This window comes from Carassius gibelio, chromosome A15 (assembly GCF_023724105.1).
Source record: "Carassius gibelio isolate Cgi1373 ecotype wild population from Czech Republic chromosome A15, carGib1.2-hapl.c, whole genome shotgun sequence".
Classification (NCBI taxonomy): Eukaryota; Metazoa; Chordata; class Actinopteri; order Cypriniformes; family Cyprinidae; genus Carassius; species Carassius gibelio.
The window spans coordinates 14,998,612-15,025,298 of NC_068385.1; the positions used below are offsets into that span (position 1 = coordinate 14,998,612).

The window sequence follows — 26,687 nt, forward strand, 5'->3', positions numbered from 1 at the left end:
ATAGTGTGTTGTTTGTAAGAAGAGACTCATTGTACATGTCATAAATCAGTCTGAAGATACAAAGCGCTTTAATATCCTTTAGGACATGTTGCTGTCTGTTCTGCCTCGGCTTATGGTTTACGCTTTTTTATCAAGACAAGACAAGAGAAAGCTGCCAGCTCTTGTAGATAAGAACATCTCTTTGATTCTGTCAAGGGACAGTATGTTACCCTGCTGATGTGTGTGTGGGGACGGGGGGTAGTGAATGATGTTTAATGTCAAAAACATCTCATACTTTGAAATAACACAATTTCAGCCTTTGGCGTAGTTTCTGTTTTCTTTTCAGTTCAATTTATGGTTTGATTTTTTAAACAAAAGTTTAAAAAAAGTAGGTTATACTTGACAGATCAACACTACCGTCCTTATAGTGCTTTCTGTCAATGACATTTGTTCAGTGTACAGGTTTATAATGTAATATGTTCTTAATTTTCTATTATAGATAAGCGAATTCATGATTTTGTTCCTTGTATTAATGTTTCAATGGCTTAATTAAAATTAAAACTGCTCATAATCTTTTTCGGTAAGTGAAATAAAGCTGAAATAAAATAGAATTATTATGTGAGAAATTAAACCTTGGCAATTAACTGATATGTTTAAACTAAAGTACTAAAACTAAAACTGAAATAAAATAAATATAAATAGTATAACAAAATTAATAAAACCTGACAAAAAGAAACCTGAAAGATAAAGGCTAATTCAAAATATGAATAAATACTGTAAAAATAATAATGCTTTCATCAGTTTTAATAACACTGTAACTTCATATACAAACACACACACTAAAATTACTTCTATTAATCATACTAAACACTACTACTACTAACAATAATAATTCTAAATTTTACTATAATACTAAAATTGTTGTTCCTAATCAAGCTATCAGCTGACGTTTCTTTTATTGTACTCTTCTTTCTTCCAGCTGGACCAAAAGCACTAGTATGTGATCAGTGTGGAGCTCAGTTTTCCCAGGAAGACGCCCTGGAAGCCCATCGGCAGACTCACACAGGTAGGACCATTGTTGCCTCATCTGACCGCAAACCACTTCGCTTAATCACCTTAGTTAACCACAGTGGGGAAAAACAACAGTAAAGTGGAGATGCGTCATGCATGTACCAGTAGCAATCATGTTTATGACCTTATCAAAACTCCATTCTGATGGTCTTCTATAATTCAGCAGGGAAGGTTTCGGTGCCCTCTTAAATTTCAGCCAATAATATGTGCTGTTACAGGGCAGGGTGGCACACCGCTTTGGCACAGCAGCAGTGCCATGTTTCACCAATCTCCATCACTTTGTCTAAACATGGCACGTACATTTGTTAGAGCGACTGTACTGAGTTACCAGAGCCCGTGAGTCATCAGCGCTCTGGCACGATCATTAACACGCCAACAGCGCTCAGCTGCCACCCTCCTGTCAAATATTCATATTTACTGACATCTGATTACTGCAAGGTTGGCTTTCAGTGGTACTACAGACATTTTAATAATCAGATTTCAGATGAGGTAAATAGTGAGCTCTGATAGGGGCTGTCATGGGATGATATATTGAGTGTAAACTTGTTTTTGTTGCGGCATGCCTGAGTGTACTCTGTCAGGACACATTGGAGCATGTACATAGGTGTGATACTATAGTCTAATTAAAATGAAAATCCTGTCAGTATCTACTTAACCTGTTGTTTTTCATGTGTTATATTACAAGTCTTCAGAAGCCATATGATAGCTTTGTGTGAGGAACAGCCAGACTAGATCCAAGTCATCTTCGCCTCCAGTGAGCTGTTCACTTGAGAACTATTGCAACTGGATCTTTGATTCAGTGAGTTGATTTTGAGAGCTGGATAATACAAACAAATCATTCTTTTGATCTAGTTTCAATGAAGCAGCTGATTCGGCTCACAAATCAGACTGAAACTATTCATTCACGTATCGAACTGATTGGTTCATGAGTTCATCTCACTGAATAAGTGATCAGGTGACAGCAGCTCTTAGGTTAACTGCTCACTGGAGGGAATAATGCCTTAATTTTCAGTCTATTTTACACAGAAAGCTATTCCGAAGCTTTTTTTTTTTTTTTTTTTTATGTGTGATTGATTTACTTTTGGGGGAAATTTTTGCATCTGAACAGATAGATGTATGAATGTGACATTTCCTGCATCACTCCACTATTTATATTAATAAAAGTGGACAAAATGCAGTGATCCCATAAAGAAACTGGACACTGAAGCCATGATTAAAATCATCTGAATGTCGCTGAAAAAAAAAAAAAAATAACACTGTGGAATTCATTACATATATAGGAGGTTACCTTGAGCACACTCCATTCAAAATATTTCACAAAAAAGATGTTTATTAGAGTTGAAATGATAAAAAATAGACACATTACAGTAAGTTAGTTTGCAGACACACTGGAACATAATTTGTTTTTATACTTTATCTAACTCAATGACATTTGTAATTGAAGTGGCCACTTGAGACCAATCTCTATGCTTTGTCCTATATAACCATTATTTTCTACCTGTACTTCTGTTACTTATTGGCTGATGAGACGACCGTCAGACGATACAGTCTTTCACAGGTATTCCAGACTGCACTAATTAATTTGCTCTCTTGGTATAAAAGCGTTTCATGGGGCTAATGATCCACATGTTGAGTCTATTTAAAGGTTGAGTCCTAATTAAAACAAGGTGCCATACTTTGTCATCTGCGTGGATTTGAGGTGCTAAATGTTTCCATGGGGCAGCCAGCTCATAGTCATAGACAAATATATTTGTGTTGTTTTTACAGTAGGGTAAGTTGCTACATCAGTGAGGGTGCAATATCTGTCGCCTGTGTTCCGCGGGGAGAAAGATGATAACCCTCTCTAAAACGTTGGCATGTAACTGTAACTCGCTGTGGCACACACTGTATAAATACTTAATGCATGTCGACATAGAGGTGGTGTTAACGATGCCCAGAATTTTATACCTTCTCTCCCAAACTTGTAAACATCCCATTCTCCATTTCAGTTTGGCAGCACATTAAGTTGGGAGGAGGGAAGGACATACCTCGTACCTTTTTACTGCTGGGCTCCGGCCATCACTCACTCAGAGCAAAGTGAGGGATGTTGTCATCACTTACATATATTTTCTGGACTTAACCAAGCAAGAATTATATGCGATGGAGCTGAGATGGCATTCCTGTGTGAGAACTCAGACGGTGAAGAAAAACTAGGGCTTTGTTTTTATTTGAAGCAGCCTTTTTTGGGAAGAAAATTCATTTCTAGGCCTATGACACTGGAATTTGGAAATTTACCAACTGATAGATTATTATTATTAATATTATTACCTGCTATTGCCCCTTTTTTCCATTCTTATTTTTTCCAAAAATATATAGGGCTATAAACTGATTCAAGTTTTTAATCAAATTAATTACATATTTAAATTATTTTGAAAAACATGTTTTAAGAGCCATTTTTCTGTTTGTTCTGTCATATATTTTTTTTTTAAATTCTGTTTTCCAAAGGAAAATAAAAACCAGGCATTTTATATAAACTCCTGATTATTATTAATAATAAAAACTAACATATATATTATAAATAAATAAATAAAAGTGTCAGATGTGCTTTTTTCTTTCTTGTCTAATTTATTAACAGTTATAAGTGGCCACTAATAAAATTCTATACTATTTTGCTTAAATTAAAAAAAAAATGAATGCTGAAAGTAAATTTAGGCAAGACAATATTGTAGTAAACAGTATTTAGATTATACAGTATTTAGTAGATTAAACATTTCGATTAAATTATTTGTGTTTTTAAACATTAACTTTGAGTGTAAGATTACAGCTAAAATGTAATATAATGGAGAACTAAATATCTAAATGACTGATAAATTAAATAATAATAATAATAATAAATATCTTATATTGCCTGACAACCAACAAGTCACTGATATATTGCACATAATTTTTTGTAGATTTCTTTTTAGTATTTCATCATAGCATTATACAGCCATCTGTTGAGTTAATTTTATTTTTCCTAGCCAGTTTTTTCTTGCATTTGAGCATTAATTGTGACTCAGGCTTTAAACAACACGATTGTCTTCGAATGCCAGCATATGCAAGAATGTCAAAGGGGAACGGCCTGGTTTTTTGAGGTTTTTAGGGTTGCAAATGGAAAAGAGGATTGCAGGAGACCCGTGGGACAGGGGCCGGCTAAAGGGGGGAGGCTGGTGGCATTTGGTGCCAGGACAGAGCAAGAGACAAACAACATCATGTGCTGTTGTTTACACTCAGCCGCTGTGCTGTCATAGATGAGACCTACTAGAGAGCTGACCTACTTAAAAGCCTCCTAAAATAAAACTCACTAGTGTCTTAGGACCGACGCACGGGCGGGCAGGCTGGAAAGCAGGCCAGCACATTGAAGCTTGCTTTTCCTCTTCTCCCCTCCCGATGGAGAGGCACTTTATCGCATCCTTCGCAGAGCAAAAATAAAATGTTATTAAAGGGGTTTTATTTGGGACCGGAATAGAAGCTATTTGCCTTTAAATGATTTTGGTCTGTGGAGCGACCACTTGTCCATCTGTCTTATGTGCTTATGACGTCAGATCTCCTAAAAGTCTTCCATCGCGTTTACAGTTTGAGTGAGGGCACAGTGGAATTACTCACTGGGAACACGTTGTGACTTCAGCGATCTGGCCCACAGAATAAACAGTGGTTAAACAAGAGCAATGTATCTCTTGTTGCATTAATTATTAAGCAGAGCCTTCCTTACTTTGCTAGATTAGCCCGTCTGCCTCTCACTTTGCAGTCGAGCGAATCGCTGGGGTCATCTGAGGTGTAGCCAGTGTGTCAGAGTCCACCCACACCAATCTAACCGGTTGTATTTAGTCAGATGCATTTGAGCTCTTGTGACTCTGATACATTTTAATTGAACATTTACAGTGGCTCTTTATGATAACGCAAATGTTTTTCTTGGACACAAACATGCTGTGGTTTTTAGGATCGTTCCAAACCTGTATGAGCTTCTTTCTTGTGTGGAAAGAAAAAGGTTAATTTTTGAGGAATATTCTGAGCGCACTTTTCCATGGAAATTATTGGGGACTAGAGCTTTCAAAACTTTAAGACACAAAAATATAAAAGTTTCATGAATGGTCCATATAACTTGTGCTTTACATTCCTATACTTCAGAAGCCGTATGAGAGCTTTGTGGGGAAAACAAAGAAATTAAGCCGTCATTCTCTGAAAAGCTTCCAGTTCAGTGAGTTTGTAAGCAACTGAATCATTGAGTCAGAAAAAAAAAGATTCAAACCAGTTTATATAAACAAATAAAATATATCAAATGAATCATTATTAAAAAAAAAAAAAAAAATGTAAGAATGTTTTGCTCACATTCAAGGACCACTTTTATGGTGGCCAATTTTTATTTTATTTTAATTATTTATTTATTTTGCTTACTAAAATTGTATGGGCAAGAATCCATCAAATGTTACACAATGCAGGAATAAAAAAAATTTTGTTTCCATGATTTATTAATTTGTTCTCTTGACTTATTTATTTTTTCCCTCATTTTGGAAAATAAATTAGTACAACGTGGTTACAATTAACCTAAAATGTGGGAATAAATTAATAGTAATATGTGGTTTAGTTAGTGATTTGTGGAAAGAAAATCTCAATTTGTGGACTCAATTTCAGTTTTTTATTTTATTTTTTATTTTTTTTTGCATTTTGCATTTTGACTGCGAAAAATTGATGTAAATTAAAAAAAACAACAACAACAAAAAAACAATACTGTACAAGTAGTGTATCTATGTCCATAAAAGTGGTCCACTGATGTAGAAAAAAATATTTTTCGGTTGCACTTTATTTTATAGTACGTGTACTTATAGTGTACTTAAAGTGTATTTATCTAAGAAAGTTCTGGTAATACAAGGTAACTACATGGGGTAGGGTTAGGTTTAGGGTAAGTACCTAGTTATTACATAGTTATTGTAATTATTATAATAAGTACATAGTATGTATATAAGGAACAGGACTGTAAAATAAAGTGCTACCAATTTTTCTACCATGACCCGTCTGTAACTATACAGGTTGTATAGGCTAGACCTCAGCAAGCCTTTACCCCCCCACCGGCTCAGCTTAGACTGATTGTCTCAGTGGTGCTGCAGATTTCCCAGCATGCCAACAGTGACTAATTCCTATTATGCTAAAACTTCAATACAGAGATGAAGTCTTTTCGGCCCATAAGGAGGCAGAATAAAATACTCCTGGCATCATGGGGTGTCCACAGTTTTTGCTAAGTCACTCATTGTTAGGAAAAGCACATATTCACATGCGTTTCTCCAGCTGTGATTCCTGTGTCCATGAGCTTTCACGAGCCAAGAGAGTCAGCGCAGCAGGATTTCTATATTGTAAGTATCTCTATTCAAAGTTAGTAGTTAGTATGTAATTAGATTCTGGAGATGTTTGTGGAGACCTTTAAGAAGAACTGATTTAAACTGCAGGCTTTTTGTGTCGTTTACGATGTAAATTAGACTGATTCTCTGTGTGGGAATGTTTTTTTTTTTTTTTTTTTTTGATAGACTCAAGGGTGGAAAAACAAGAAGTGACTTGTTTGTGGATTCTGGGATTAACATTTCAGCTCTCTGCTGCTTGCTTGGAGATGTAGATATTTGATTTTGGTGTACTAAATCCTCTTTAGATTAATTTTAAGATATATTAAAATTAATATCTTGATATGGATACCCTAGGTTCATCGTTTCACTCTGTTATTATGTACCCTTTCAGTCTCGCTCACAAAAACAACCAGATTCCTAGCCTCAAAAGTAATAGGATTTCACAACATATCTCTGTGTCTTTATCAGAAAGAACCTCCTCTTCACAGAATGAGCTCAGAGCAGGTGAATCTACCCAGTTTGTTCTGAGATAAAGAGATTAGATGTATTTGTTGTGCTTGTTTATATAGCTGTCATGTTTACATCTTCTCACAGTGGCCTTTTTTTTTTTTAACCAAACATTTCTTTCTATTCATTGACTTAACTGGCCAAGTCAATGGTCACAACATACAGCCTTTTTGATATAAAAGCATAAAAGCATTGGCTTCTTTCATGTGCCTTGATGAACTGATTCACAATAAGAGCATTTCCCTTTTGTATGTTTCACAAAACCTGCCGTGGTCCTATCCAGGTCACATTTCATATATATATATATATATATATATATATATATATATATATATATATATATATATATATATATATATATATATATATATATATATATATTGCATAAGGAAAATTACTATTTTAAACTGAAAAAAACAATTTTCACTCAAAATTTGCTAATAAATTTCACAAATAATTACAATGAAATGGAATTCAATACAACATCAAATTTTAAAGTAAATAGACTGAAATGTTATTTTAGTGCAAAATGTAACATATGACTTTCATTATATCAGAAAATATTTTTTTACGCATTTATTTGCATTTTCACATTTATTTTGGTGAAAATAAGCACATTTTCCCCAACATCTGGATGTTTTGAATGATCTTGTAATTCCCTGTATTCCTATTAAAGTTAAGTATTATATAATAAATGAGTATTATTATCAAATGATGATAATGATGATTATTGTCATTATTATTATTATTATATAATTTAACAAGGCAACAAACAAATACTACCATGATTTCTGTAATTTCCCTAGAAATGTAAATTTAAAATAAATTATTATTATTATTACTAACACTAACAGTAGTACTAATAATACTAATGTTAATAATGAAGCATTCATAGAACGCAAAACAGTTAAGTGAGAAATAATTAAGTGAGAATGTTTCTTTTGCATCATGTTGACCATTAGGAAGCACGTATACTTCACTGTCATGAAAATAATGTCGCAGTGCAAGCTGAAATATGCCCTGGGCATGTTATTGACAGTTTCATGAGATTCACCCACCCACAGGTTTTATGTTGTTATCTTATGGAATGTGCTAAGAATGTGTTTCATCAGTGTCATTTCATACATTCAACATACTGCTTCTCTCAGGTCTGAACTGTTGCGATAGTAGAGTTTTGAATTCCTTTTTCTTCCTAGAATGTTACAGAAACCTGCCTCTGGTTCTTAGAAAAGTTTGGTGATCTCGCACTCCGCTTAGTAGCACTGTGGGAATTGGATTAAGTCTCTGGCCTTTATTCTAATTCACAACTTTGCAGTCACCGGGTGTCAAAGGGTCAACTGACCAGTGTGAAAGGCAAATCCACTCTCTATTGTACAGTGAGGGGCCGGAGCAGAGTTTCCCTTCAGTTGCCGGCCCTCTTCAGCCTGGGAAAAATGGGGGAGGCAGCATGTCAATGAGGAATTAATTTTCTACCGCTCTGAAAAGGTCTCAGCAACTTTTTTAAAAAGGCTTAATTGGCAGGACGATCAGATTGGGGTGAGAAACAGTCTGTTGTGTCAATACATCAGCTTTGAGTTGTATTGATTTATAGACTGATAAAAGACAAATACGTATGGCTTTTTGTATATTCCTCTGTAGTTTAATAGGCTGCATTATCCACTCTAGTAGTTTTATATCTTTAATTAGGTGCCATAGTATTAAAAGGCTGCATCTGAATCATTCTGTAATGTCATTAAACTCCTTATCTTAATGTGGAGAGCAATATCAAGCATTCTTGATTCTCATTGGATGGAAACAGTACTGAGGTCAGATGCAAAAATGTACAAATGTTGCTCATTAAGATGGTTCAGACAGAAGCGTGACTCACAGCGACGGGTTTATGTATTGAAGCGTGCTGTGAGATGGGGTCATTTGAGGAAACCGTCTGCGTCATTAGTTGATGTTACAGAGTGCGCCCCCTGCAGGCCTTTACCATGACACTTAACAAATGCCACCTCTCTGACTAAACCGAGAAACATTAATGAATAATTATACAGTAATATAAAATAAGTAAATTAAACAACTTATTGTGTTTTTTTTTGTTTTTTTTTGCTCGATGTGTTTTCCATATTTAATATGTATTCAGTTAATTGCAGAGCTCAAAAGTGAGTGGAGAGTCAGTGTGGGAGTTTTATCACAGATGAAGCATCTGACACTCTTACAGCACATCACATATACTGGTGCTGGTCATATAATTAGAATATCATAAAAAAGTTATTTCACTAATTCCATTCAAAAAGTGAAACTTGTATATTATATTCATTCATTACATATAGAGTAATATATTTCAAATGTTTATTTCTTTTAATTTTGATGATAATAGCTGACAACTAAGGAAAATCCCCAATTTAGTATCTCATAAAATTAGAATATTGTGAAAAGGTTCAATATTGAAGACGACTGGTGCCACACTCTGGACTGGACAAAAGGACTGGACTGCTGCTGAGTGGTCCAAAGTTATGTTCTCTGATGAAAGTCAATTTTGCATTTCCTTTGGAAATCAGGGTCCCAGAGTCTGGAAGAAGAGAGGAGAGGCACACAATCCACGTTGCCAGAGTCAGTGATGGTTAGTGGTGCCATGTCATCTGCTGGTGTTGATCCACTGTGTTTTCTGAGGTCCAAGGTCAACACAGCCATATACCAGGAAGTTTTAGAGCACTTCATGCTTCCTGCAAGATTTCATTTTCCAACAAGACTTGGCACCTGCACACAGTGCCAAAGCTACCAGTACCTGGTTTAAGGACCATAGTATCCCTGTTCTTTATTGGCCAGCAAACCCGCCTGACCTTAACCCCATAGAAAATCTATGGGGTATTGTGAAGAGGAAGATGCCATATGCCAGACCCAATAATGCAGAAGAGCTGAAGGCCACCATCAGAGCAACCTGGGCTCTCATAACACCTGAGCAGTGCCACAGACTGATCGACTCCATGCCACGCTGCATTGCTGCAGTAATTCAGGCAAAAGGAGCCCCAACTAAATATTGAGTGCTGTAGATGCTCAAACTTTTCATTTTTATACTTTTTAGTTGGCCAAGATTTCTAAAAATCCTTTCTTTGTATTGGTCATGAGTAATAATCACATTTTCTGAAATACTGAATTTTGTATTTTTCTTAGTTGTCAGTTATAATAATCAAAATTAAAATAAATAAACATCTGAAATATATCAGTCTGTGTGTAATGAATGAATATCATATACAGGTTTCACTCTTTGAAAGAAATTAGTGAAATAAATCAACTTTTTGATGATATACTAATTATATGACCAGCATTTGTATATATTAGGGCTGCCCTCGGCTAAAGATTTTTCTGGTTGAGTAGTAGTCATTCATTTTAAGCATTAGTCGACAATTAGTTGCACTTTTATTAATAAACCTTATAAATCATAATAATGAGCCTATAATTGCTTACATAGCCTGATAACAAAAAATCACCGGCTTCTCTTTGTCCTGCAGTAGCTCAAGCACATTATTGTTCATTACTGTTCAGCTTCCACGCTCCGTTAGATTGAGCTAGAAGATAAAGTTTCTACTACATACATATTTCAGATGATTGGCCATTTTTGAGATCAATGAATGCTAGGTGAGCCTATGGATGTCCTGCTTGATGTACTATATCGCCACATAGACCAACCATTAATGATAAGTCCGCCACGGCGATTCCGATGATTTCGCCATTTTGTGTGGATATTTTTTTCTGCAACTAATGACATTTTGGTCGACCAAGCCTCTTCTCATCAACTAACGGTTAGTCGATTATTAGGAGGCAACCCTAATATAGATATTCTATTATTATTATTATTTCTAAAAAGTATGTATTGTTTGTATTTATTTTATTATTGTTTGTATTGTAAATTGTGACAATTCCAATAATCCTTGTGATAGTTATGAACCAATTAGTTATAATTGCAATAATTATTTATTATACTGTAGTTTGAAAAAAAAAAATTAAATGGTAAAATCCATTTTATTTTTTGGTAACACTTTATAATAGCTTTCATTTCTAAATCATTAACAAATATGATAATGCTTAACAGATCATTAGTTATTATGTTCACATAGCTAGAAATATTATGTTCTTGTTAATGTTTACTATTGAACTTACTAAACATTACTTATTGATTAACATATGATTATTTAATGTAAATTGAAATACTTACAGATGTTAGTAAACTTTCCGTTCATATGATCTTCATTTGTTGGTCTTTATTTGTTGTGTAGACCTCTATACACATCTTAAAAAATAATCTATTAATTATTTGTTTTCGTTTTTGCAGTATCCAATCTAAAGTGGAAACTATTCTTTATTTGCAAATGTTTATAAATGTTTACTATTCTTTAATACCTTTCTGAAATATACCTTTATAACATCCCATAGTGCTGTAGACTTTAGATTAGACTTAGACTTAGACTAAAGATTATTTCACCTTTACATGAGACAAGGTCATGAATGTTTCTTTGTATATGTTCTCCATACAGTGCCACCCATTTTATTTTAGTTTTCTCTCAAATCGGTTCAGTTAAGCTACATTTACTGAATCGAATGCATCTAAGATTCAACTTTATTCAGGTGTATTCCCATTCAGGCAAAGTGAACTGTAATACAGTGCTGCAACTACTGTCCAACTGTACAGATCTAGAAAAGTAGTTTCTCAAACTCTGTCTCGTCACCATTCTGATCTTTTTCCACCAGCTATTTATTAATTGTCCAGTAATTGTGTGCGATTGGAGTCTTTAATGATTAACCGTGCACAAAATCCCACTGCCGCGTCTTAATGAGGGACTGATGAGACTCTTGTGTTGTGGAAAAGCCACCTCAGCAGCAGTGCGCTTTAAAAGCCAGAGGAGTCACACAGATTAGCCGAGTAAGAGGTGGACCTGTGGACTTGTAAATAATTGAGCGGGTCATTCATACTCTAAACCTGATTGTCCCCTCACTGTCCAGATGGCCTGCTGGATAAATTATACCAGGAGGTACAATGCATTCCAGTGCAGGGGCTTTAGGCACAACTGTTTGTGGAGTCACACGGGGCTTTTTTCCTTATTCTAACGATTGTTAACAAGTACGAGCAGTCAGCGGTTTGTCATCTGCAAATGAAATCCTTGAGAAAATAGGGGTGGGGGGTGGCAGATGAAGGGTCATGTGAACACATGAAGCACATAGCAAGATACAATGATACAAGAGACTGAGAAATTCAGTGGGGGCGCAGAGTACATCGACATTAGCATCAGTTATTATATAATTTCTAATTGTTATTTTTTTACATTTTATAATGAATTATGATTTTTTTTAACTTATATTTATATATATATATATATATATACACACACTGGACATGGCAAAACGACCATTGCAAATCATTTGGACTTTGTGTTAGTATGTCATAGATAGAACAAGGTAGCAGTCGTGTATTTGTCATGTCTCGCAGTGTTGCATCCAGCATAGACAGCATCACTGATTATAATGGGTTCTATTAGTATTTTGTATAGTCGCGCCGCACCGCACCGTTCACGTCCTGTGTAGACATGGTTGTTAAGCCCACCTCAGATGCTCTCATTGTTTGAGACGCATGATGCCACCCATCTCAAATCAGTACTGATCAACATCCCACCCCGCCTGTGACCCATGGACTTTCAAAAATAATTATAATAAAAACTGTGTTAGTCCGCAATAAAATAATTGTCTGCATTAATTAATTAATCCGTTAATGTGTTAACTTGTCCAGTCCTAATATATATATATAACCTATTAGTATTTATCATAATTCTGGAAATTATTACTGTTTATAATTTAAAAAAAAAAAGTTTTTTTTTTTTTTTTTCATAGTAGTCTAATGATTAAACACTGTCACGAATCGCACACACAAACAGAGAGATCCAGTTGCAGTGTTTTATTAGGGGAATCAAAAAATCATAGTCCAGTCAGGCAAAAGGTCGATATCCAGAAAGAAAGTCCAAAACAAGAAACATAACAAACACTAGGGAACACGAAAAATCCGGGTGACGTAAACCAAATGAATCCATGAAAATGATAGAAACAAACAGATGAAAGTGGGGACAGCTGAGTGCAATTAACAGGTGTGCAATTAACAGTGATCAATCCAGACAAAGGCTTGTGGGAAATGCAGTACCTACAGTGGGGTGACTATATGGGGAAGTGAGACCACTAGTGGACACCCAGGGATACACAGACCAGACACTGTGACAAACACAGAATAATCTATCACATGACACATACATCTTGCTGAAAAGTACTTCCAAAATCCCCTTGAAGCAAAGATAACAGAAATGGAGTCATTTATATCCAAATCTGTATGCTCCAGCTGAGCAACTGCCATTGAGATGATAGGAATGCCAACTCCATGTATATAAGAGCACCTTTAGTCCAAACTGTGGCACACAGGGGAACGTTATTTTCCTATTTGGTGCTGTAAAAATGCTATACTGTAGCTTTCATTTGGAGCCAGCACAGTCATTCCAGTGATGATGTGTTTATTCTGTTCTTGGGACGCATGTTTGTTTCGTGTATTTACAATCCATGTTTGTAAATCGTATCAAGTTTGGAATCATGGCAGAGTTATATTCGCTGCGGCTGGTGCGCTTGCAAGCCAGAGGGATAAATGTGTTTGCTCTTGAAGTATTTGTCCCCTCCAAATGAAATGAAACTCGGGCTTTGACAGCTCCCCCCTCTGTGTGTGAATCATCTGTATCTGATCTCCCTGCACTAATTCCAATTTAATTGCCTGTTGCCTGCAGGCTCCTCAATAGTGGTAACAAATGGTTTGATTTTGTAGTCCTCATCAGGCAGCATTTTAAATGCAGCACTCTAACCCTACTCGAATGCCAATGAAGCCACCAAACAGCCTCGTGTTTACTAATGCTCGTCCTCCCCCCGTGCTCTCGTCTCTGTTCCTCTCATATCTGATTAAAGGGGATTTGTAAGAATTGGTGAGATGCATGCAGCCTCTCTCTCCATTGTAAATGATATTAGGCCAGAACAAGCGGCCTTGGCTTCTTCTGTATTTTCGTTTTATGAGGCGAAGAGGTTTTACGCCGGATAATCTGTTTAAGCGAAGTTTTGACATTAAAGTTCAGGTGTGATGTGAGAAGGTGGGTCTGGCTCTGCATGTGAAATAGGAGTCGTTGCTTTATATTAATTTTTAACACGTGCTTTATGATTAATGTGTTATTTTCAAGCGAGTGTATCTTGATTAATTCTACATGAGCAGGGCTACAGGAATATCTTAGACACAACAGAGAAAAACATGCCTTCATGGCCTTTTGGGCTCCATGTCTATTAACCAAATTGTTAATAGACAATTTGCTTAAGTTTTACTTCATTAGTGGTGTTGGTTTCCATTGCCATAATTATCAATCATGTTTATGATTAACCTTAAGTATTTCACCCTGGGGCATTCTGATGAATTTTTTGGCAAACTTGCAAAAATTACATGAAGGAATGTTCCCTTTCAGTCGGTCACTCTCGACGCCACGTCGGTGACCAACGAATATGGGAAATCGCTTCGATAGACAAATCTACTTCGAGTGTAAACTAAACGAGCCAATGCACATTGGCATGCAATTATTGCATCCAGCTGCCGCTGATCACTGCGTGAGTATAAGAGGGCAGCAGGTGCAATGCATACCAGCTTTTCGCTTCGGAACCGAGCGTTAGAATCGCTCTGCTCAACTGTGTCTGCTGTGAACTATGAGTTCAGCACGCTCTCGGAAACTTTGTGTGTTGGCGAGACGGCACTTCAGCGGCGGTCGTTCCTGTGTCGAGTGGATTGCACACTTCAGGCTGCACTACCCCTGTTGTGTTGCAAGCGGCCAATTCCCCTGTGCGCCTCAGCACTAAAAGAGCATTTCCTAAAAGAGCAAACTTCTCTAAAAGAGCTTCAAGGGTGCGTCTTTGTAAAGACGACGGATCGTGCGTTTCTGGGTGCGGTCGTTACCTGGCAACGGGCGATGGTCACAATCGCTGCCTCACGTGTCTGGGCGTCGAGCACGCTGAGGTGGCTTTCGTGGATGAGTCATGTTCTCACTGCGGGAATATGACCATCTCGGAGCTGCAAACAAGGCTCCGCTACCTTCGCGATCTGGTGCTCGTTCTGGCGGCCGACAGACGAGAACCTCTTCCGGCAGTAGCGCGGGTGGTTTGAGGGTCACACTCGCACCACACTCCAGCCTGCTCACAAGCAGCCCGAGTTGGGTCCCTGTGTTCCATCTTGCTGCCCCACTAAGGTTACGGCTGTGGTTCCGCTGGTCCCGCTTATACGGTTCTTAAGCGCCTGGTCAGCGCTACCCAGCCCGTCTCGCTGGCTTCTGCGAACCATCAGCCTCGGCTATGCGATTCAGATCGCCCGGCTTCCCCCCAAACTCTGCGGTGTCCGCTTCACTGCAGTGAAAGCGTCCGATGCCCCTGTCTTGCAGAAAGAGATCGCAGTCCTACTGGCGAAGGCCACGATAGAGGACGGGGCGTTACAGCCCGTACTTCATTGTACCCTAGAAAGGCGGTGGGTTACGACCGATCTTGGATCTGCAAGTTTTGAATCGGGCCCTCCATCGGCTACAGTTCAAAATGTTGACACAGAAACAGGTGCGTCCGTCCCCAAGATTGTTTTGCAGTGATCGACCTGAAGGACATGTACTTTCATGTGTGCATACTTCCTCGCCACAGACCTTTTCTGCGGTTTGCGTTCGAAGGACTAGCATATCAGTACAAGGTCCTGCTCTTCCGCCTGTCCCGGTCTCCCCGTGTCTTCACGAAAGTCACGGAGGCAGCTCTCGTTCCTCTCAGAGAGCAGAGTTTTTGCATTCTCAACTACTTAGACGATTGGCTGATACTAGCACAGTCTCGAGATCAGTTGTGCGAGCACAGGCATGTGGTGCTCCAGCACCTGAGCCTGTTGGGCCTTCAGGTCAGCTGGGAAAAGAGCAAACTCTCGCCGTTGCAGAGGATCTCTTTTCTCGGTATGGAGTTGGATTCGGTCGAACAGACAGCACGCCTCACAGAGGAACGTGCGCGGTCGGTGCTAGCCTGCTTGAATACGTTCAAGAGCAGGACATCGGTCCCACTGAAACTCTTTCAGAAGCTCCTGGGGCATATGGCGGCCACGGCGGCACTTACACCGCTCGGCCTATTACATATGAGACCACTAAAGCACTGGCTTTATGGCCGAGTCCCGAGGTGGGCGTGGAAGCGCGGCACTCACCAGGTCCAAGTTACACCGGCCTGTCGCCAAACCCTCACTCTGTGGTCAGATCTTGCATTTCTCTGGGCAGGGGTGCCCCTAGAGCAGATCTCCAGGCATGCTGTGGTTTACACGGATGCCTCCACCACCGCCTGGGGGGCCACGTACAATGGGCATGCAGTCTTAGGGGTTTGGACGGGCCCGCAGCTGCAGTGGCACGTCAATTGCCTAGAGTTGTTAGCAACGCACCTTGCCTTGAACCGTCTCAAAGATCTCTTACGAGGCAAGCCTGTGCTCGTCCGATTGCACAACACTGTGACTGTTGCGTACATCAACCGCCAAGGTGGTCTACGCTCTCGTCGCATCTCGCAAATCGCCCGCCACCTCCTCCTTTGGAGTCAGAAGGTTCTGAGGTCACTTCGTGCCATTCACATTCCAGGCCTGCTCAGTCGTACAGCCGAGGAGCTGTCTCGAGCAATGCTCCCGGGAGAATGGCGACTCCATCCCCTGACGGTCCAGCTGAATTGGAGGCGGTTCAGAGCCGCTCAGGTAGACCTGTTTACTGCTCCAGAGACCTCTCACTGCCAGGTTTTTTACTCCCTGACCGAGGGAACTCTCGGCATGGACGCACTGGCACACAGCTGGCCGCAGGACCTATGCAAGTATGCGTTTCCCCCAGTGAGCCTTCTTGCAAAGACATTGTGCAAAGTCCGGGAAAACGAGGAGCAAGTCTTGCTAGTAGCGCCATATCGGCCTACTCGGACCTGGTTCACCGAACTAGTGCTCCTCTCGACAGCCCCTCCTTGGCCGGTTCCTCTGAGGAGGGATTTACTGACTCAGAGACAGGGCACCATTTGGCACCCTCGTCCAGACCTTTGGAAACTCCATGTTTGGTCCCTGGACGGGACGCGGAGGTTCTAGGTGACCTACCCCAAGAGGTAGTGAACACCATCACTTCGGCAAGAGCACCGTCTACGAGACACGCCTATGCCTTGAAGTGGAACCTGTTCATTGAGTGGTGTTCTTCTCGCCGAGAAGACCCCCGAAGGTGCCAGATTGCGGTCGTGCTATCCTTTCTGCAGCAAGGGTTGGAGCGAAGGCTGTCTCCCTCCACCCTCAAAGTCCAGGTTGCCGCTATTGCTGCATACCATGACCCCGTGAATGGGAAGTCTTTGGGTAAGCATGACCTCATCATCAGGTTCCTTAGAGGGGCCAGGAGGTTAAATCCATCCTGGCCCCCCTGTATACCCTCTTGGGACCTGTCTCTAGTGCTTAAATCACTACAGCAGGGCCCATTCGATCTTTGCATTCAGTTGAACTAAAGTGTCTTTCATTGAAAACTCTGCTCCTGCTTGCGCTGGCCTCCATCAAGAGGGAAGGGGACCTGCATGCATTTTCGGTCGACGATTCGTGCCTAGAGTTCGGGCCGGCTGACTCCCAGGTAATCCTGAGGCCTCGGCCTGGCTACGTGCCCAAGGTTCCCACTACACCCTTCAAAGACCAAGTGGTGAACCTGCAAGCACTGCCCCTGGAGGAGGCAGACCCTGCCCTGGCTTTGCTTTGTCCCGTCCGAGCATTAAGGTGCTACGTGGACCGGACGCAAAGCTTCAGTACCTCAGACCAGCTCTTTGTCTATTACGGAGGCCGGCAGAAGTGGAATGCCGTCTCTAAGCAGAGGATGGCCCACTGGATTGTGGATGCCATAACCCTGGCTTATCAGGCTCAGGGTGTGCCCTGCCCGTTCAGGTTACGAGCTCACTCAACTAAAAGTGTTGCATCCTCCTGGGCGCTGGCTCATGGCGCCTCGCTGACAGATATTTGTAGAGCTGCGGGCTGGGCGACCCCTAACACGTTCGCTAGGTTCTATAGCATTCGTGTAAAGCCGGTATCCTCCTGTGTTCTCACCTCAAATGGGTAGTGGCACTGAGAGGCCCCGGTTAGGGTCGGCTTGCTTAAACTACTCCAGAGTGTCCGTACTGCAGACCCTGTTGAGATCCTCCATCACCCTAAGCTGCTGGACGTGGCGGAACATCCGGCGCCAGACCTTCATGATGAATCCGTGAGAACCATGGAAGGGTGGGTTCCATATTGAGACCTAAGCAGTACTTGTAGTGTATAGTCCACGGTATAGCCTTAGAGCCCGTGTTTCCCTGGCAGACTTCTGCCTTCCCAAGAGGGAACGTCTCGGTTACGTATGGTAACCCTCGTTCCCTGAAGGAGGGAACAGAGACGCCACGTCCCGTCGCCATGTTTGCTGTAGCGCCGCTGAGCTGCCGGATTCCTGGCTCGCCAAGTTTGCTGTACCGCCGCTGAGCTGCCAGGTTCCCGGCTCGGCTCCTCAGTGAAAAACTGGTATGCATTGCACTTGCTGCCCTCTTATACTCACGCATTGATCAGCGGCAGCTGGATGCAACAATTGCATGCCAATGTGCATTGGCTCGTTTAGTTTACACTCGAAATAGATTGGTCTATCGAAGCGATATCCCATATTCGTCGGTCACCGACGTGGCGTCTCCATTCCCTCCTTCAGGGAACGAGGGTTACCATACGTAACTGAGACGTTCTGTTTGTACTATATGATTTACATCCACACAACAGTATAATCAGCATTTATGTAAGAAACATCTCATCTCTATCGCATCTAGAGATTATTTCACTGTGTTCAGTGATATTTTTGTTTTTTCATCATTGCATTCTGGGACAGGTGGGTCTTTTCTCACTTCTCACATCTGCCTGCTGTGCTCCTGACCTCTGACCCCACTCACACACAATGAGAAAAACAACCCAACTTCAACTTTTCCCCTCCATTTTATAATTTCTTCATCTCTGAAAGCCCATATGTGTCATATCATAGCACACAATATATTTTCACTGAAATTTGTTTTACTAAATTGACATTTTAGATTTAAAAGCACCAAAAACAGGGATATAAAACCATTTTTACATAAATTCTTGAATTATTACACGGCTCTCTGGAATATTTGATTCTGATTGGTCACAACATTTAATTAAGTAAGGCTGCATTTATAAAATCTTTTAAAAAGCGTTTTTTTTTTTCTTTCTTTCTTAATCTCATTAGTATGTAATCTAGTACTAATATGTTTTAATGTTTATTTTATGCATACTCTACTATTAATGTTGGGGGTTGGTAGGATTGTAAAAAAAAATTGAAACAAGTCTTTTATATGCTCAACTAAGATGCATTTATTTGATCAAAAATGCATTTATATTATGAAATATTATTTACATTTAAAATAACTGCTTTCAAATCAAATATATTTTAAAATGTAATTTATTCCTGTGATATAAAGCTGAATTTTCAGCATCATTACTCCAGTCTTCATTCTTTCAGCATCATTACTCCGGTTCCCGGCTCGGCTCCTCAGTGAAAAACTGGTATGCATTGCACCTGCTGCCCTCTTATACTCACGCATTGATCAGCGGCAGCTGGATGCAACAATTGCATGCCAATGTGCATTGGCTCGTTTAGTTTACGCTCGAAATAGATTGGTCTATCGAAGCGATATCCCATATTCGTCGGTCACTGACGTGGCGTCTCCATTCCCTCCTTCAGGGAACGAGGGTTACCATACGTAACCGAGACGTTCTGTTTGTACTATATGATTTACATCCACACAACAGTATAATCAGCATTTATGTAAGAAACATCTCATCTCTATGGCATCTAGAGATTATTTCACTGTGTTCAGTGATATTTTTGTTTTTTCATCATTGCATTCTAGGACAGGTGGGTCTTTTCTCACTTCTCACATCTGCCTGCTGTGCTCCTGACCTCTGACCCCACTCACACACAATGAGAAAAACAACCCAACTTCAACTTTTCCCCTCCATTTTATAATTTCTTCCTCTCTGAAAGCCCATATGTGTCATATCATAGCACACAATATATTTTCACTGAAATTTGTTTTACTAAATTGACATTTTAGATTTAAAAGCACCAAAAACAGAGATATAAAACCATTTTTACATAAATTCTTGAATTATTACACGGCTCTCTGGAATATTTCATTCTGATTGGTGACAACATTTAATTAAGTAAGGCTGCATTTATAAAATCTTTTAAAAAGCGTTTTTTTTTTTTTTTTCTTTCTTAATCTCATTAGTATGTAATCTAGTACTAATATGTTTTAATGTTTATTTTATGCATACTCTACTATTAATGTTGGGGGTTGGTAGGATTGTAAAAAAAAATTTAAACAAGTCTTTTATATGCTCAACTAAGATGCATTTATTTGATCAAAAATGCATTTATATTATGAAATATTATTTACATTTAAAATAACTGCTTTCAAATCAAATATATTTTAAAATGTAATTTATTCCTGTGATATAAAGCTGAATTTTCAGCATCATTACTCCAGTCTTCATTCTTTCAGCATCATTACTCCGGTTCCCGGCTCGGCTCCTCAGTGAAAAACTGGTATGCATTGCACCTGCTGCCCTCTTATACTCACGCATTGATCAGCGGCAGCTGGATGCAACAATTGCATGCCAATGTGCATTGGCTCGTTTAGTTTACGCTCGAAATAGATTGGTCTATCGAAGCGATATCCCATATTCGTCGGTCACTGACGTGGCGTCTCCATTCCCTCCTTCAGGGAACGAGGGTTACCATACGTAACCGAGACGTTCTGTTTGTACTATATGATTTACATCCACACCAGTGTTAATTTTGACACGAAATTTTAATTTAGTTTTAGTCTTAGTCTTTTGACTATAATTCTTTTTAGTTTTAGTCAAGTTTTAGTCATCTGATTTGTTTTAATTTTAGTCTTATTTTAGTCGACTAAAATTGCTTGGTATTTTACTCGACTAAAATTGCTTGCTATTTTAGTCGACTAAAATTGCTTGGTATTTTAGTCGACTAAAATAAGACTAAAATCAATAACAGATTTACTAGACAATTTTTTACAGCTGGTATAGGAAACAAACTTAACCAAAATATATAAAACACAAATTCAACTTTATTTCAACACAACTGTGTCTTTATTTCGATACAAAAGCTTTTATGCAGCAACAAACACTGTCATGATAATGTAAACAATAACTAGCTGCCAATTGACCATCAATAAAAGAAAAATAACGTTAGGTCCAGGACCTTAAAGCTTACAGCTGAGCTGAACAATAAGTGCATACATTTAAAGTAAATATTTAATAAGTTGGCAGCTAGGTGGATAAAAAAAGTAACAAGATTTTATAAGGTATTCATTTGTCTAGCAATATTGTATGTTTTAAATACTACAATATTGCTAGATTTGTATGTATAATGATAGGATGTGAACATTCATGTTTCACATGACTAATATAGAAATATTTGTGATATTGTCAACAAGTAGAACATTATAAAATATACTAAACATTAGTATTAATCAAATGTATTTATCATGATATTACGTATTAGTATTGTGCTCGCATCTAATTTGAAGAAGGGGCTATTTTACAGTACTTTTCAGTTCGTAATATTTAATGCTACAACATCTACGCACTGCACTATTCCAATTTTGCTTAGCTCAATAAACAAAAGAACATCGTTGTGAAATTACATTTGAGAAAATGTCCGGGTGGCTCGTCTGTAAATGTCTTTTCAAATTGGTTGTGTTCTTGCCACGAATGAGCGCTCTGCGTGCTTTACACTTTGTTTTGTTTTGTTCGTCGTCAAACGTGAAGTGAGCTGTGGACATTTTATCGCTCTTTTAGACAGTAGGGACTTTAAGCAACAGCTGCGAATAGAACGGCTACAGCGACCGGAAGTTTGCCGTCACACCGCTGTAGCCAAGAACGTAAAAGTCACTAAGCAACGGTAAAACAGAACAGCGCAACGCAGCATTAATTCATTTATTGAGATCCAAAAAAATATATAATTTAAAAAAGCAAGAGAAGGATTGCTTTTGGCGTTAAATGACAATCTTTTGTCAGAAGAGGAGTTTTTAATATTGTATGATGTAAATAAGTCTAAAAACATAACATTTATTTACCTAACCTCTCACGTTGTAGCGACTCCGGCAAATCAGCTGTTCTCCCGCAGTAGACCGTTAAATTAGAACGTCACAAAGTAGCAGTTAAATTCGCGCAGGCGCAATACAACGCCAGAATGGCGTTGCCGTTCCACCAGAGGCTGTTGCTTAAAGTCCCTATCACCTCTTCGAATGCCGACTTCCCGGGAGCTCATAAAAACTGAAAACCTTCACTTCACGTCTCAATAAGTCAGGCTCTGATTGGTTCTCTTCTCTCATGCAGTCTGTTCTGTTTTGCCGGTTCTTTTGCTCATTCCTCGCATCTCTCCCGTCTGCTGATTTGATTTTCGTCACAGTCTATTTTCGTCTCGTCCTTTATTCGTTGACGATAATGTCAATCAATTTAGTCATAGTTTTAGTCTCCATCAGTGCCTTCTATTTTAGTTTTCGTTTCGTTTTCGTCTGCAAAAATATATTCGTGACGAAAATAATGACGAAAATATTTAGTCAACGAAATTAACACTGATCCACACAACAGTATAATCAGCATTTATGTAAGAAACATCTCATCTCTATGGCATCTAGAGATTATTTCACTGTGTTCAGTGATATTTTTGTTTTTTCATCATTGCATTCTAGGACAGGTGGGTCTTTTCTCACTTCTCACATCTGCCTGCTGTGCTCCTGACCTCTGACCCCACTCACACACAATGAGAAAAACAACCCAACTTCAACTTTTCCCCTCCATTTTATAATTTCTTCCTCTCTGAAAGCCCATATGTGTCATATCATAGCACACAATATATTTTCACTGAAATTTGTTTTACTAAATTGACATTTTAGATTTAAAAGCACCAAAAACAGAGATATAAAACCATTTTTACATAAATTCTTGAATTATTACACGGCTCTCTGGAATATTTCATTCTGATTGGTGACAACATTTAATTAAGTAAGGCTGCATTTATAAAATCTTTTAAAAAGCGTTTTTTTTTTTTTTTCTTTCTTAATCTCATTAGTATGTAATCTAGTACTAATATGTTTTAATGTTTATTTTATGCATACTCTACTATTAATGTTGGGGGTTGGTAGGATTGTAAAAAAAAATTTAAACAAGTCTTTTATATGCTCAACTAAGATGCATTTATTTGATCAAAAATGCATTTATATTATGAAATATTATTTACATTTAAAATAACTGCTTTCAAATCAAATATATTTTAAAATGTAATTTATTCCTGTGATATAAAGCTGAATTTTCAGCATCATTACTCCAGTCTTCAATGTCACATGATGCTTCAGAAATCATGTTGTAATATGCTGATATGTTGCACAAGAAACATTTCTTATTATTAGTTGAAACAGCCATGCTATTTAATATTTTTTTTGATATTTTGATACTTTTATCAAAATAAATTCCCTTGTCGTAACTGCATTATTGATTTAATTGCATTTTACTAAATTCCTCTTCCTGTATTTCCTATTCAAAATTGTATAGCACGTGGGCAGTGCAATCCACATTCCCGTTCATGAATTAAAAGTGAGACTACTATTAAACTCTGTATTTTCCCAACCCTGATGTCTTTGTTTTTAAAAATGCTCTCATCATTTTGACATGCAGGAGTAGCTGGTGACACAGCTCTGGGTGAGGTGTACTGTGGGTAATAGGCAGCTCGGGAGTCTGTGGGAAACAGAGCAGAGCAGCTGCTGAGGAGAACCGAGTCTCTGCACTCACTCTGAGAGAGGAGCTGACTCCATTAACAGCCCTGTTCACCCGGCTTAAGCTACTCTGTCAACCACTTTAGAACCATTAAAGCTCTGCTGGGAGCTAGAAGGAGACTGAGAGAGAGAAGAATGAGAAAAAATAGAAGCAGGGGATGCTCTCAGAGGAACTGAGTGATGGTATAAATAGTTGGTGTTGTAGAGGTAAATTATTCCTAAAGACATTAAACAGTAGTCAAGCAAAGCTCCCTCTCTCTCTTCCAATTGTGCTTTTTTTTACTTTACCACAGTCGTCTCATATATTTATGCCTGTGCTGGATTGCCTTGGTAATTTTTTCTTCTGAAAAGAGCCGACAACACAAATATCTGTTATGTCTCTGATAAAATTAAGCTCAAGAATGTGTCATAATTTGTATTGTATTATATATATATATATATTTTTTTTTTTTTTGTGATTCTTGAGCTATGTTGGTGTCCAAAAGAAACCATGAAAATGCTTTCATTTTGCATTCTTATTTTAATTTTTTATAACTTGCAGGGAATGGAAGAGAAATTAGGCAACTAGTCAGTACATTTAGACAAAACTCCCATTACAGAGAAGTGTTGAGGTTCATTTTTATGTGTCTCAGGCACTAATGCTTTTTTTTTACTCTCAGCTCTGTTGTAAATGCTGATTGATTGAGTGAGAAGTCAATCCCGGCCTGATGTTCACGAGCCCATCATTAGGCTTTCACAAAGATTTTAAATTAGAGACAGCTTTACTTGAAAGTTACATTATGGATTGGCCATAGATACTGGAAGCACTGGGGGGTTTTTGCAGAAAAGAGAAGCTAAGACAATACATCTTAGTCTCTTTAACCCCATCCATTATGAAACATATAGACTTATTGTTCTTTCATTATGCTAAAATGTACTTAACTACTAAATGGCTGAAATCCAAATCATGCATTCTTTGCACTAAACAATAATTGAACTCCCAAACATCTTCTCTTTTTTCTCTCATCTTCAGGCTCAGACATGGCAGTGTTTTGCCTCCTATGTGGGAAGCGTTTCCAGACCCAGAAGGCTTTGCAGCAGCACATGGAGATTCACGCCGGCATGCGTAGCTATGTCTGCAGCGAGTGTGAACGCACCTTCCCGAGCCACACAACGCTCAAACGCCATCTCCGCTCGCACACAGGTGAGCTTTACCTGAACATCACTCAAACCACCAATAACCGAGTCATCTAAAAGCACATTAATGCAGAAAAGGACAAGTGCGCCACAAGCTGAGATGTGGCAAACAGTTTAGGAGGAGGAGCATGTTCATATAGTCTTGCTAGGGTTATATAAGCCTCTTACTTATCCTCAGACAAGCCAGATTTTTGAGTATTGACAAAGTCAGTCACATTTATGCCAAAGAACCACCCACCTAGATAAAAATGGGCCTAATATCTGACACATAAATTATCAATGCTAATGCTAAAGGCAGTGCTATCATGACTAGCATGCAACAAATAGAGTGACAGTTAATGTATAGTTAATGCTCAAATAATGGATATTGTGTTTTTAACTTACTACAAAATGTTAAGAACAAAAACCTCTCAAACTTTGTCAATCCAGTGACTTCTTCCAGTGCGGTAACTTGTAAACAAAACTTTGTCTCCCTACAGTCTGTGGGCGGCCCATCTGAGGCTCAGTCTGACAGTCGTTTGTCTCTTTCTCGAACTCACTTCTCCCCATCGTTTCCTTCAGGGTAACTTGAAGCTTAACTCAAGCCCCTCTATTACAGACAGTACGTCAAACCTGACTTTTTTTACCATTCTACATTATGCAAATTTCTGAGTGTGATAATACAATTATCAAATGACCCAAAAACTTTGACAAAAAGAGGGGATTTAGGTGCAAGAAGGACATTTATCTCTGTTATCTTAAACAGTTATTTCTGTTTTTCGTTCATAATTAGGCAAACAGAGATGACTGAATCCATACGGTCTGGCAGTGAACAGAAAGATCACAAAATCGACCCTATTCCATTTGCTTGCAAGAGTGCATCTTTCTCTCGCTGTTGCTCTTTCTGACCTGAAATACCAGTAAGATTGCCAGAGTCAGTTGAAGTCTAGACTCAACATCTAAATGTTTGATAAGAGAGGCCAGAAATGAAGTGTTTGTTTTTTTTAAAAACGTCGAGGCATTACATATGCACTCCATCTCGCCACAGACTGTTACATGAGTTTTTCCAGAACAAAATCTGAAAGGACATTCTGATGATCCTAACAGAGTCTGAGTAAATGTCAACTTCTGCAGCTATTTCAAAAGCTACATCTGATTTTCTTCACTTGAATTGCAAGAGTTTTTAAACAACTTACAGAAGTGAGGATAGACTTACTCAAATTGTGGTGTTTTATATCACATCTCAAGAGTTAATTTTCCTGGACACTTCCTGGTCGGCATTTTTAAATTGCCTAAAATGTCCAGGTTTGGGCTTTTTTTTCCAATTGATTTCATACTTGCTGAAGGAATTAACTGAAAAGTAGTCTGACCAATAACATGCAGGTATTTTCCTAATCGCCCAGTCATGCTGTGCAGTAACATGGGATCTACAGAGAATGGTCAAAGTCATGCAAATATGCAAACATATAATGTATGAGAACATGTCAATAAGAAACGAATTTCCATTTTTGGAAATTTAGAAATCCTTTCAAAGCTTAGAAGACTTATTGAAAGTCTCAGGTGCACCTCATTTAAATAAACACAGTATTAAGATGTTTATCTTAAAAATAAAAAAGCAAGAGCTCTTTATGTGGAAAACAGAGATCAGATATCAATTTGGTTTTGGAAGAATTTAATGAGAAATATTTGAGGTCACAT

At 38.7% G+C, this 26,687-nt stretch overlaps 1 protein-coding gene across 2 annotated transcripts in view; it reads left to right on the forward strand.

Moving 5' to 3' along the window:
- The window catches only part of LOC128029305 (zinc finger and BTB domain-containing protein 16-A-like), a 61,566-nt gene that overhangs the window by 24,211 nt on the left and 10,668 nt on the right, over nucleotides 1-26,687 (forward strand). For both annotated transcript variants that reach the window (XM_052617006.1, XM_052617007.1), the window contains 2 exons: nucleotides 959-1,045; nucleotides 24,847-25,017. In XM_052617006.1, coding sequence (XP_052472966.1) covers nucleotides 959-1,045; nucleotides 24,847-25,017 — 258 coding nt within the window. The remainder of the gene's footprint in view (nucleotides 1-958; nucleotides 1,046-24,846; nucleotides 25,018-26,687) is intronic.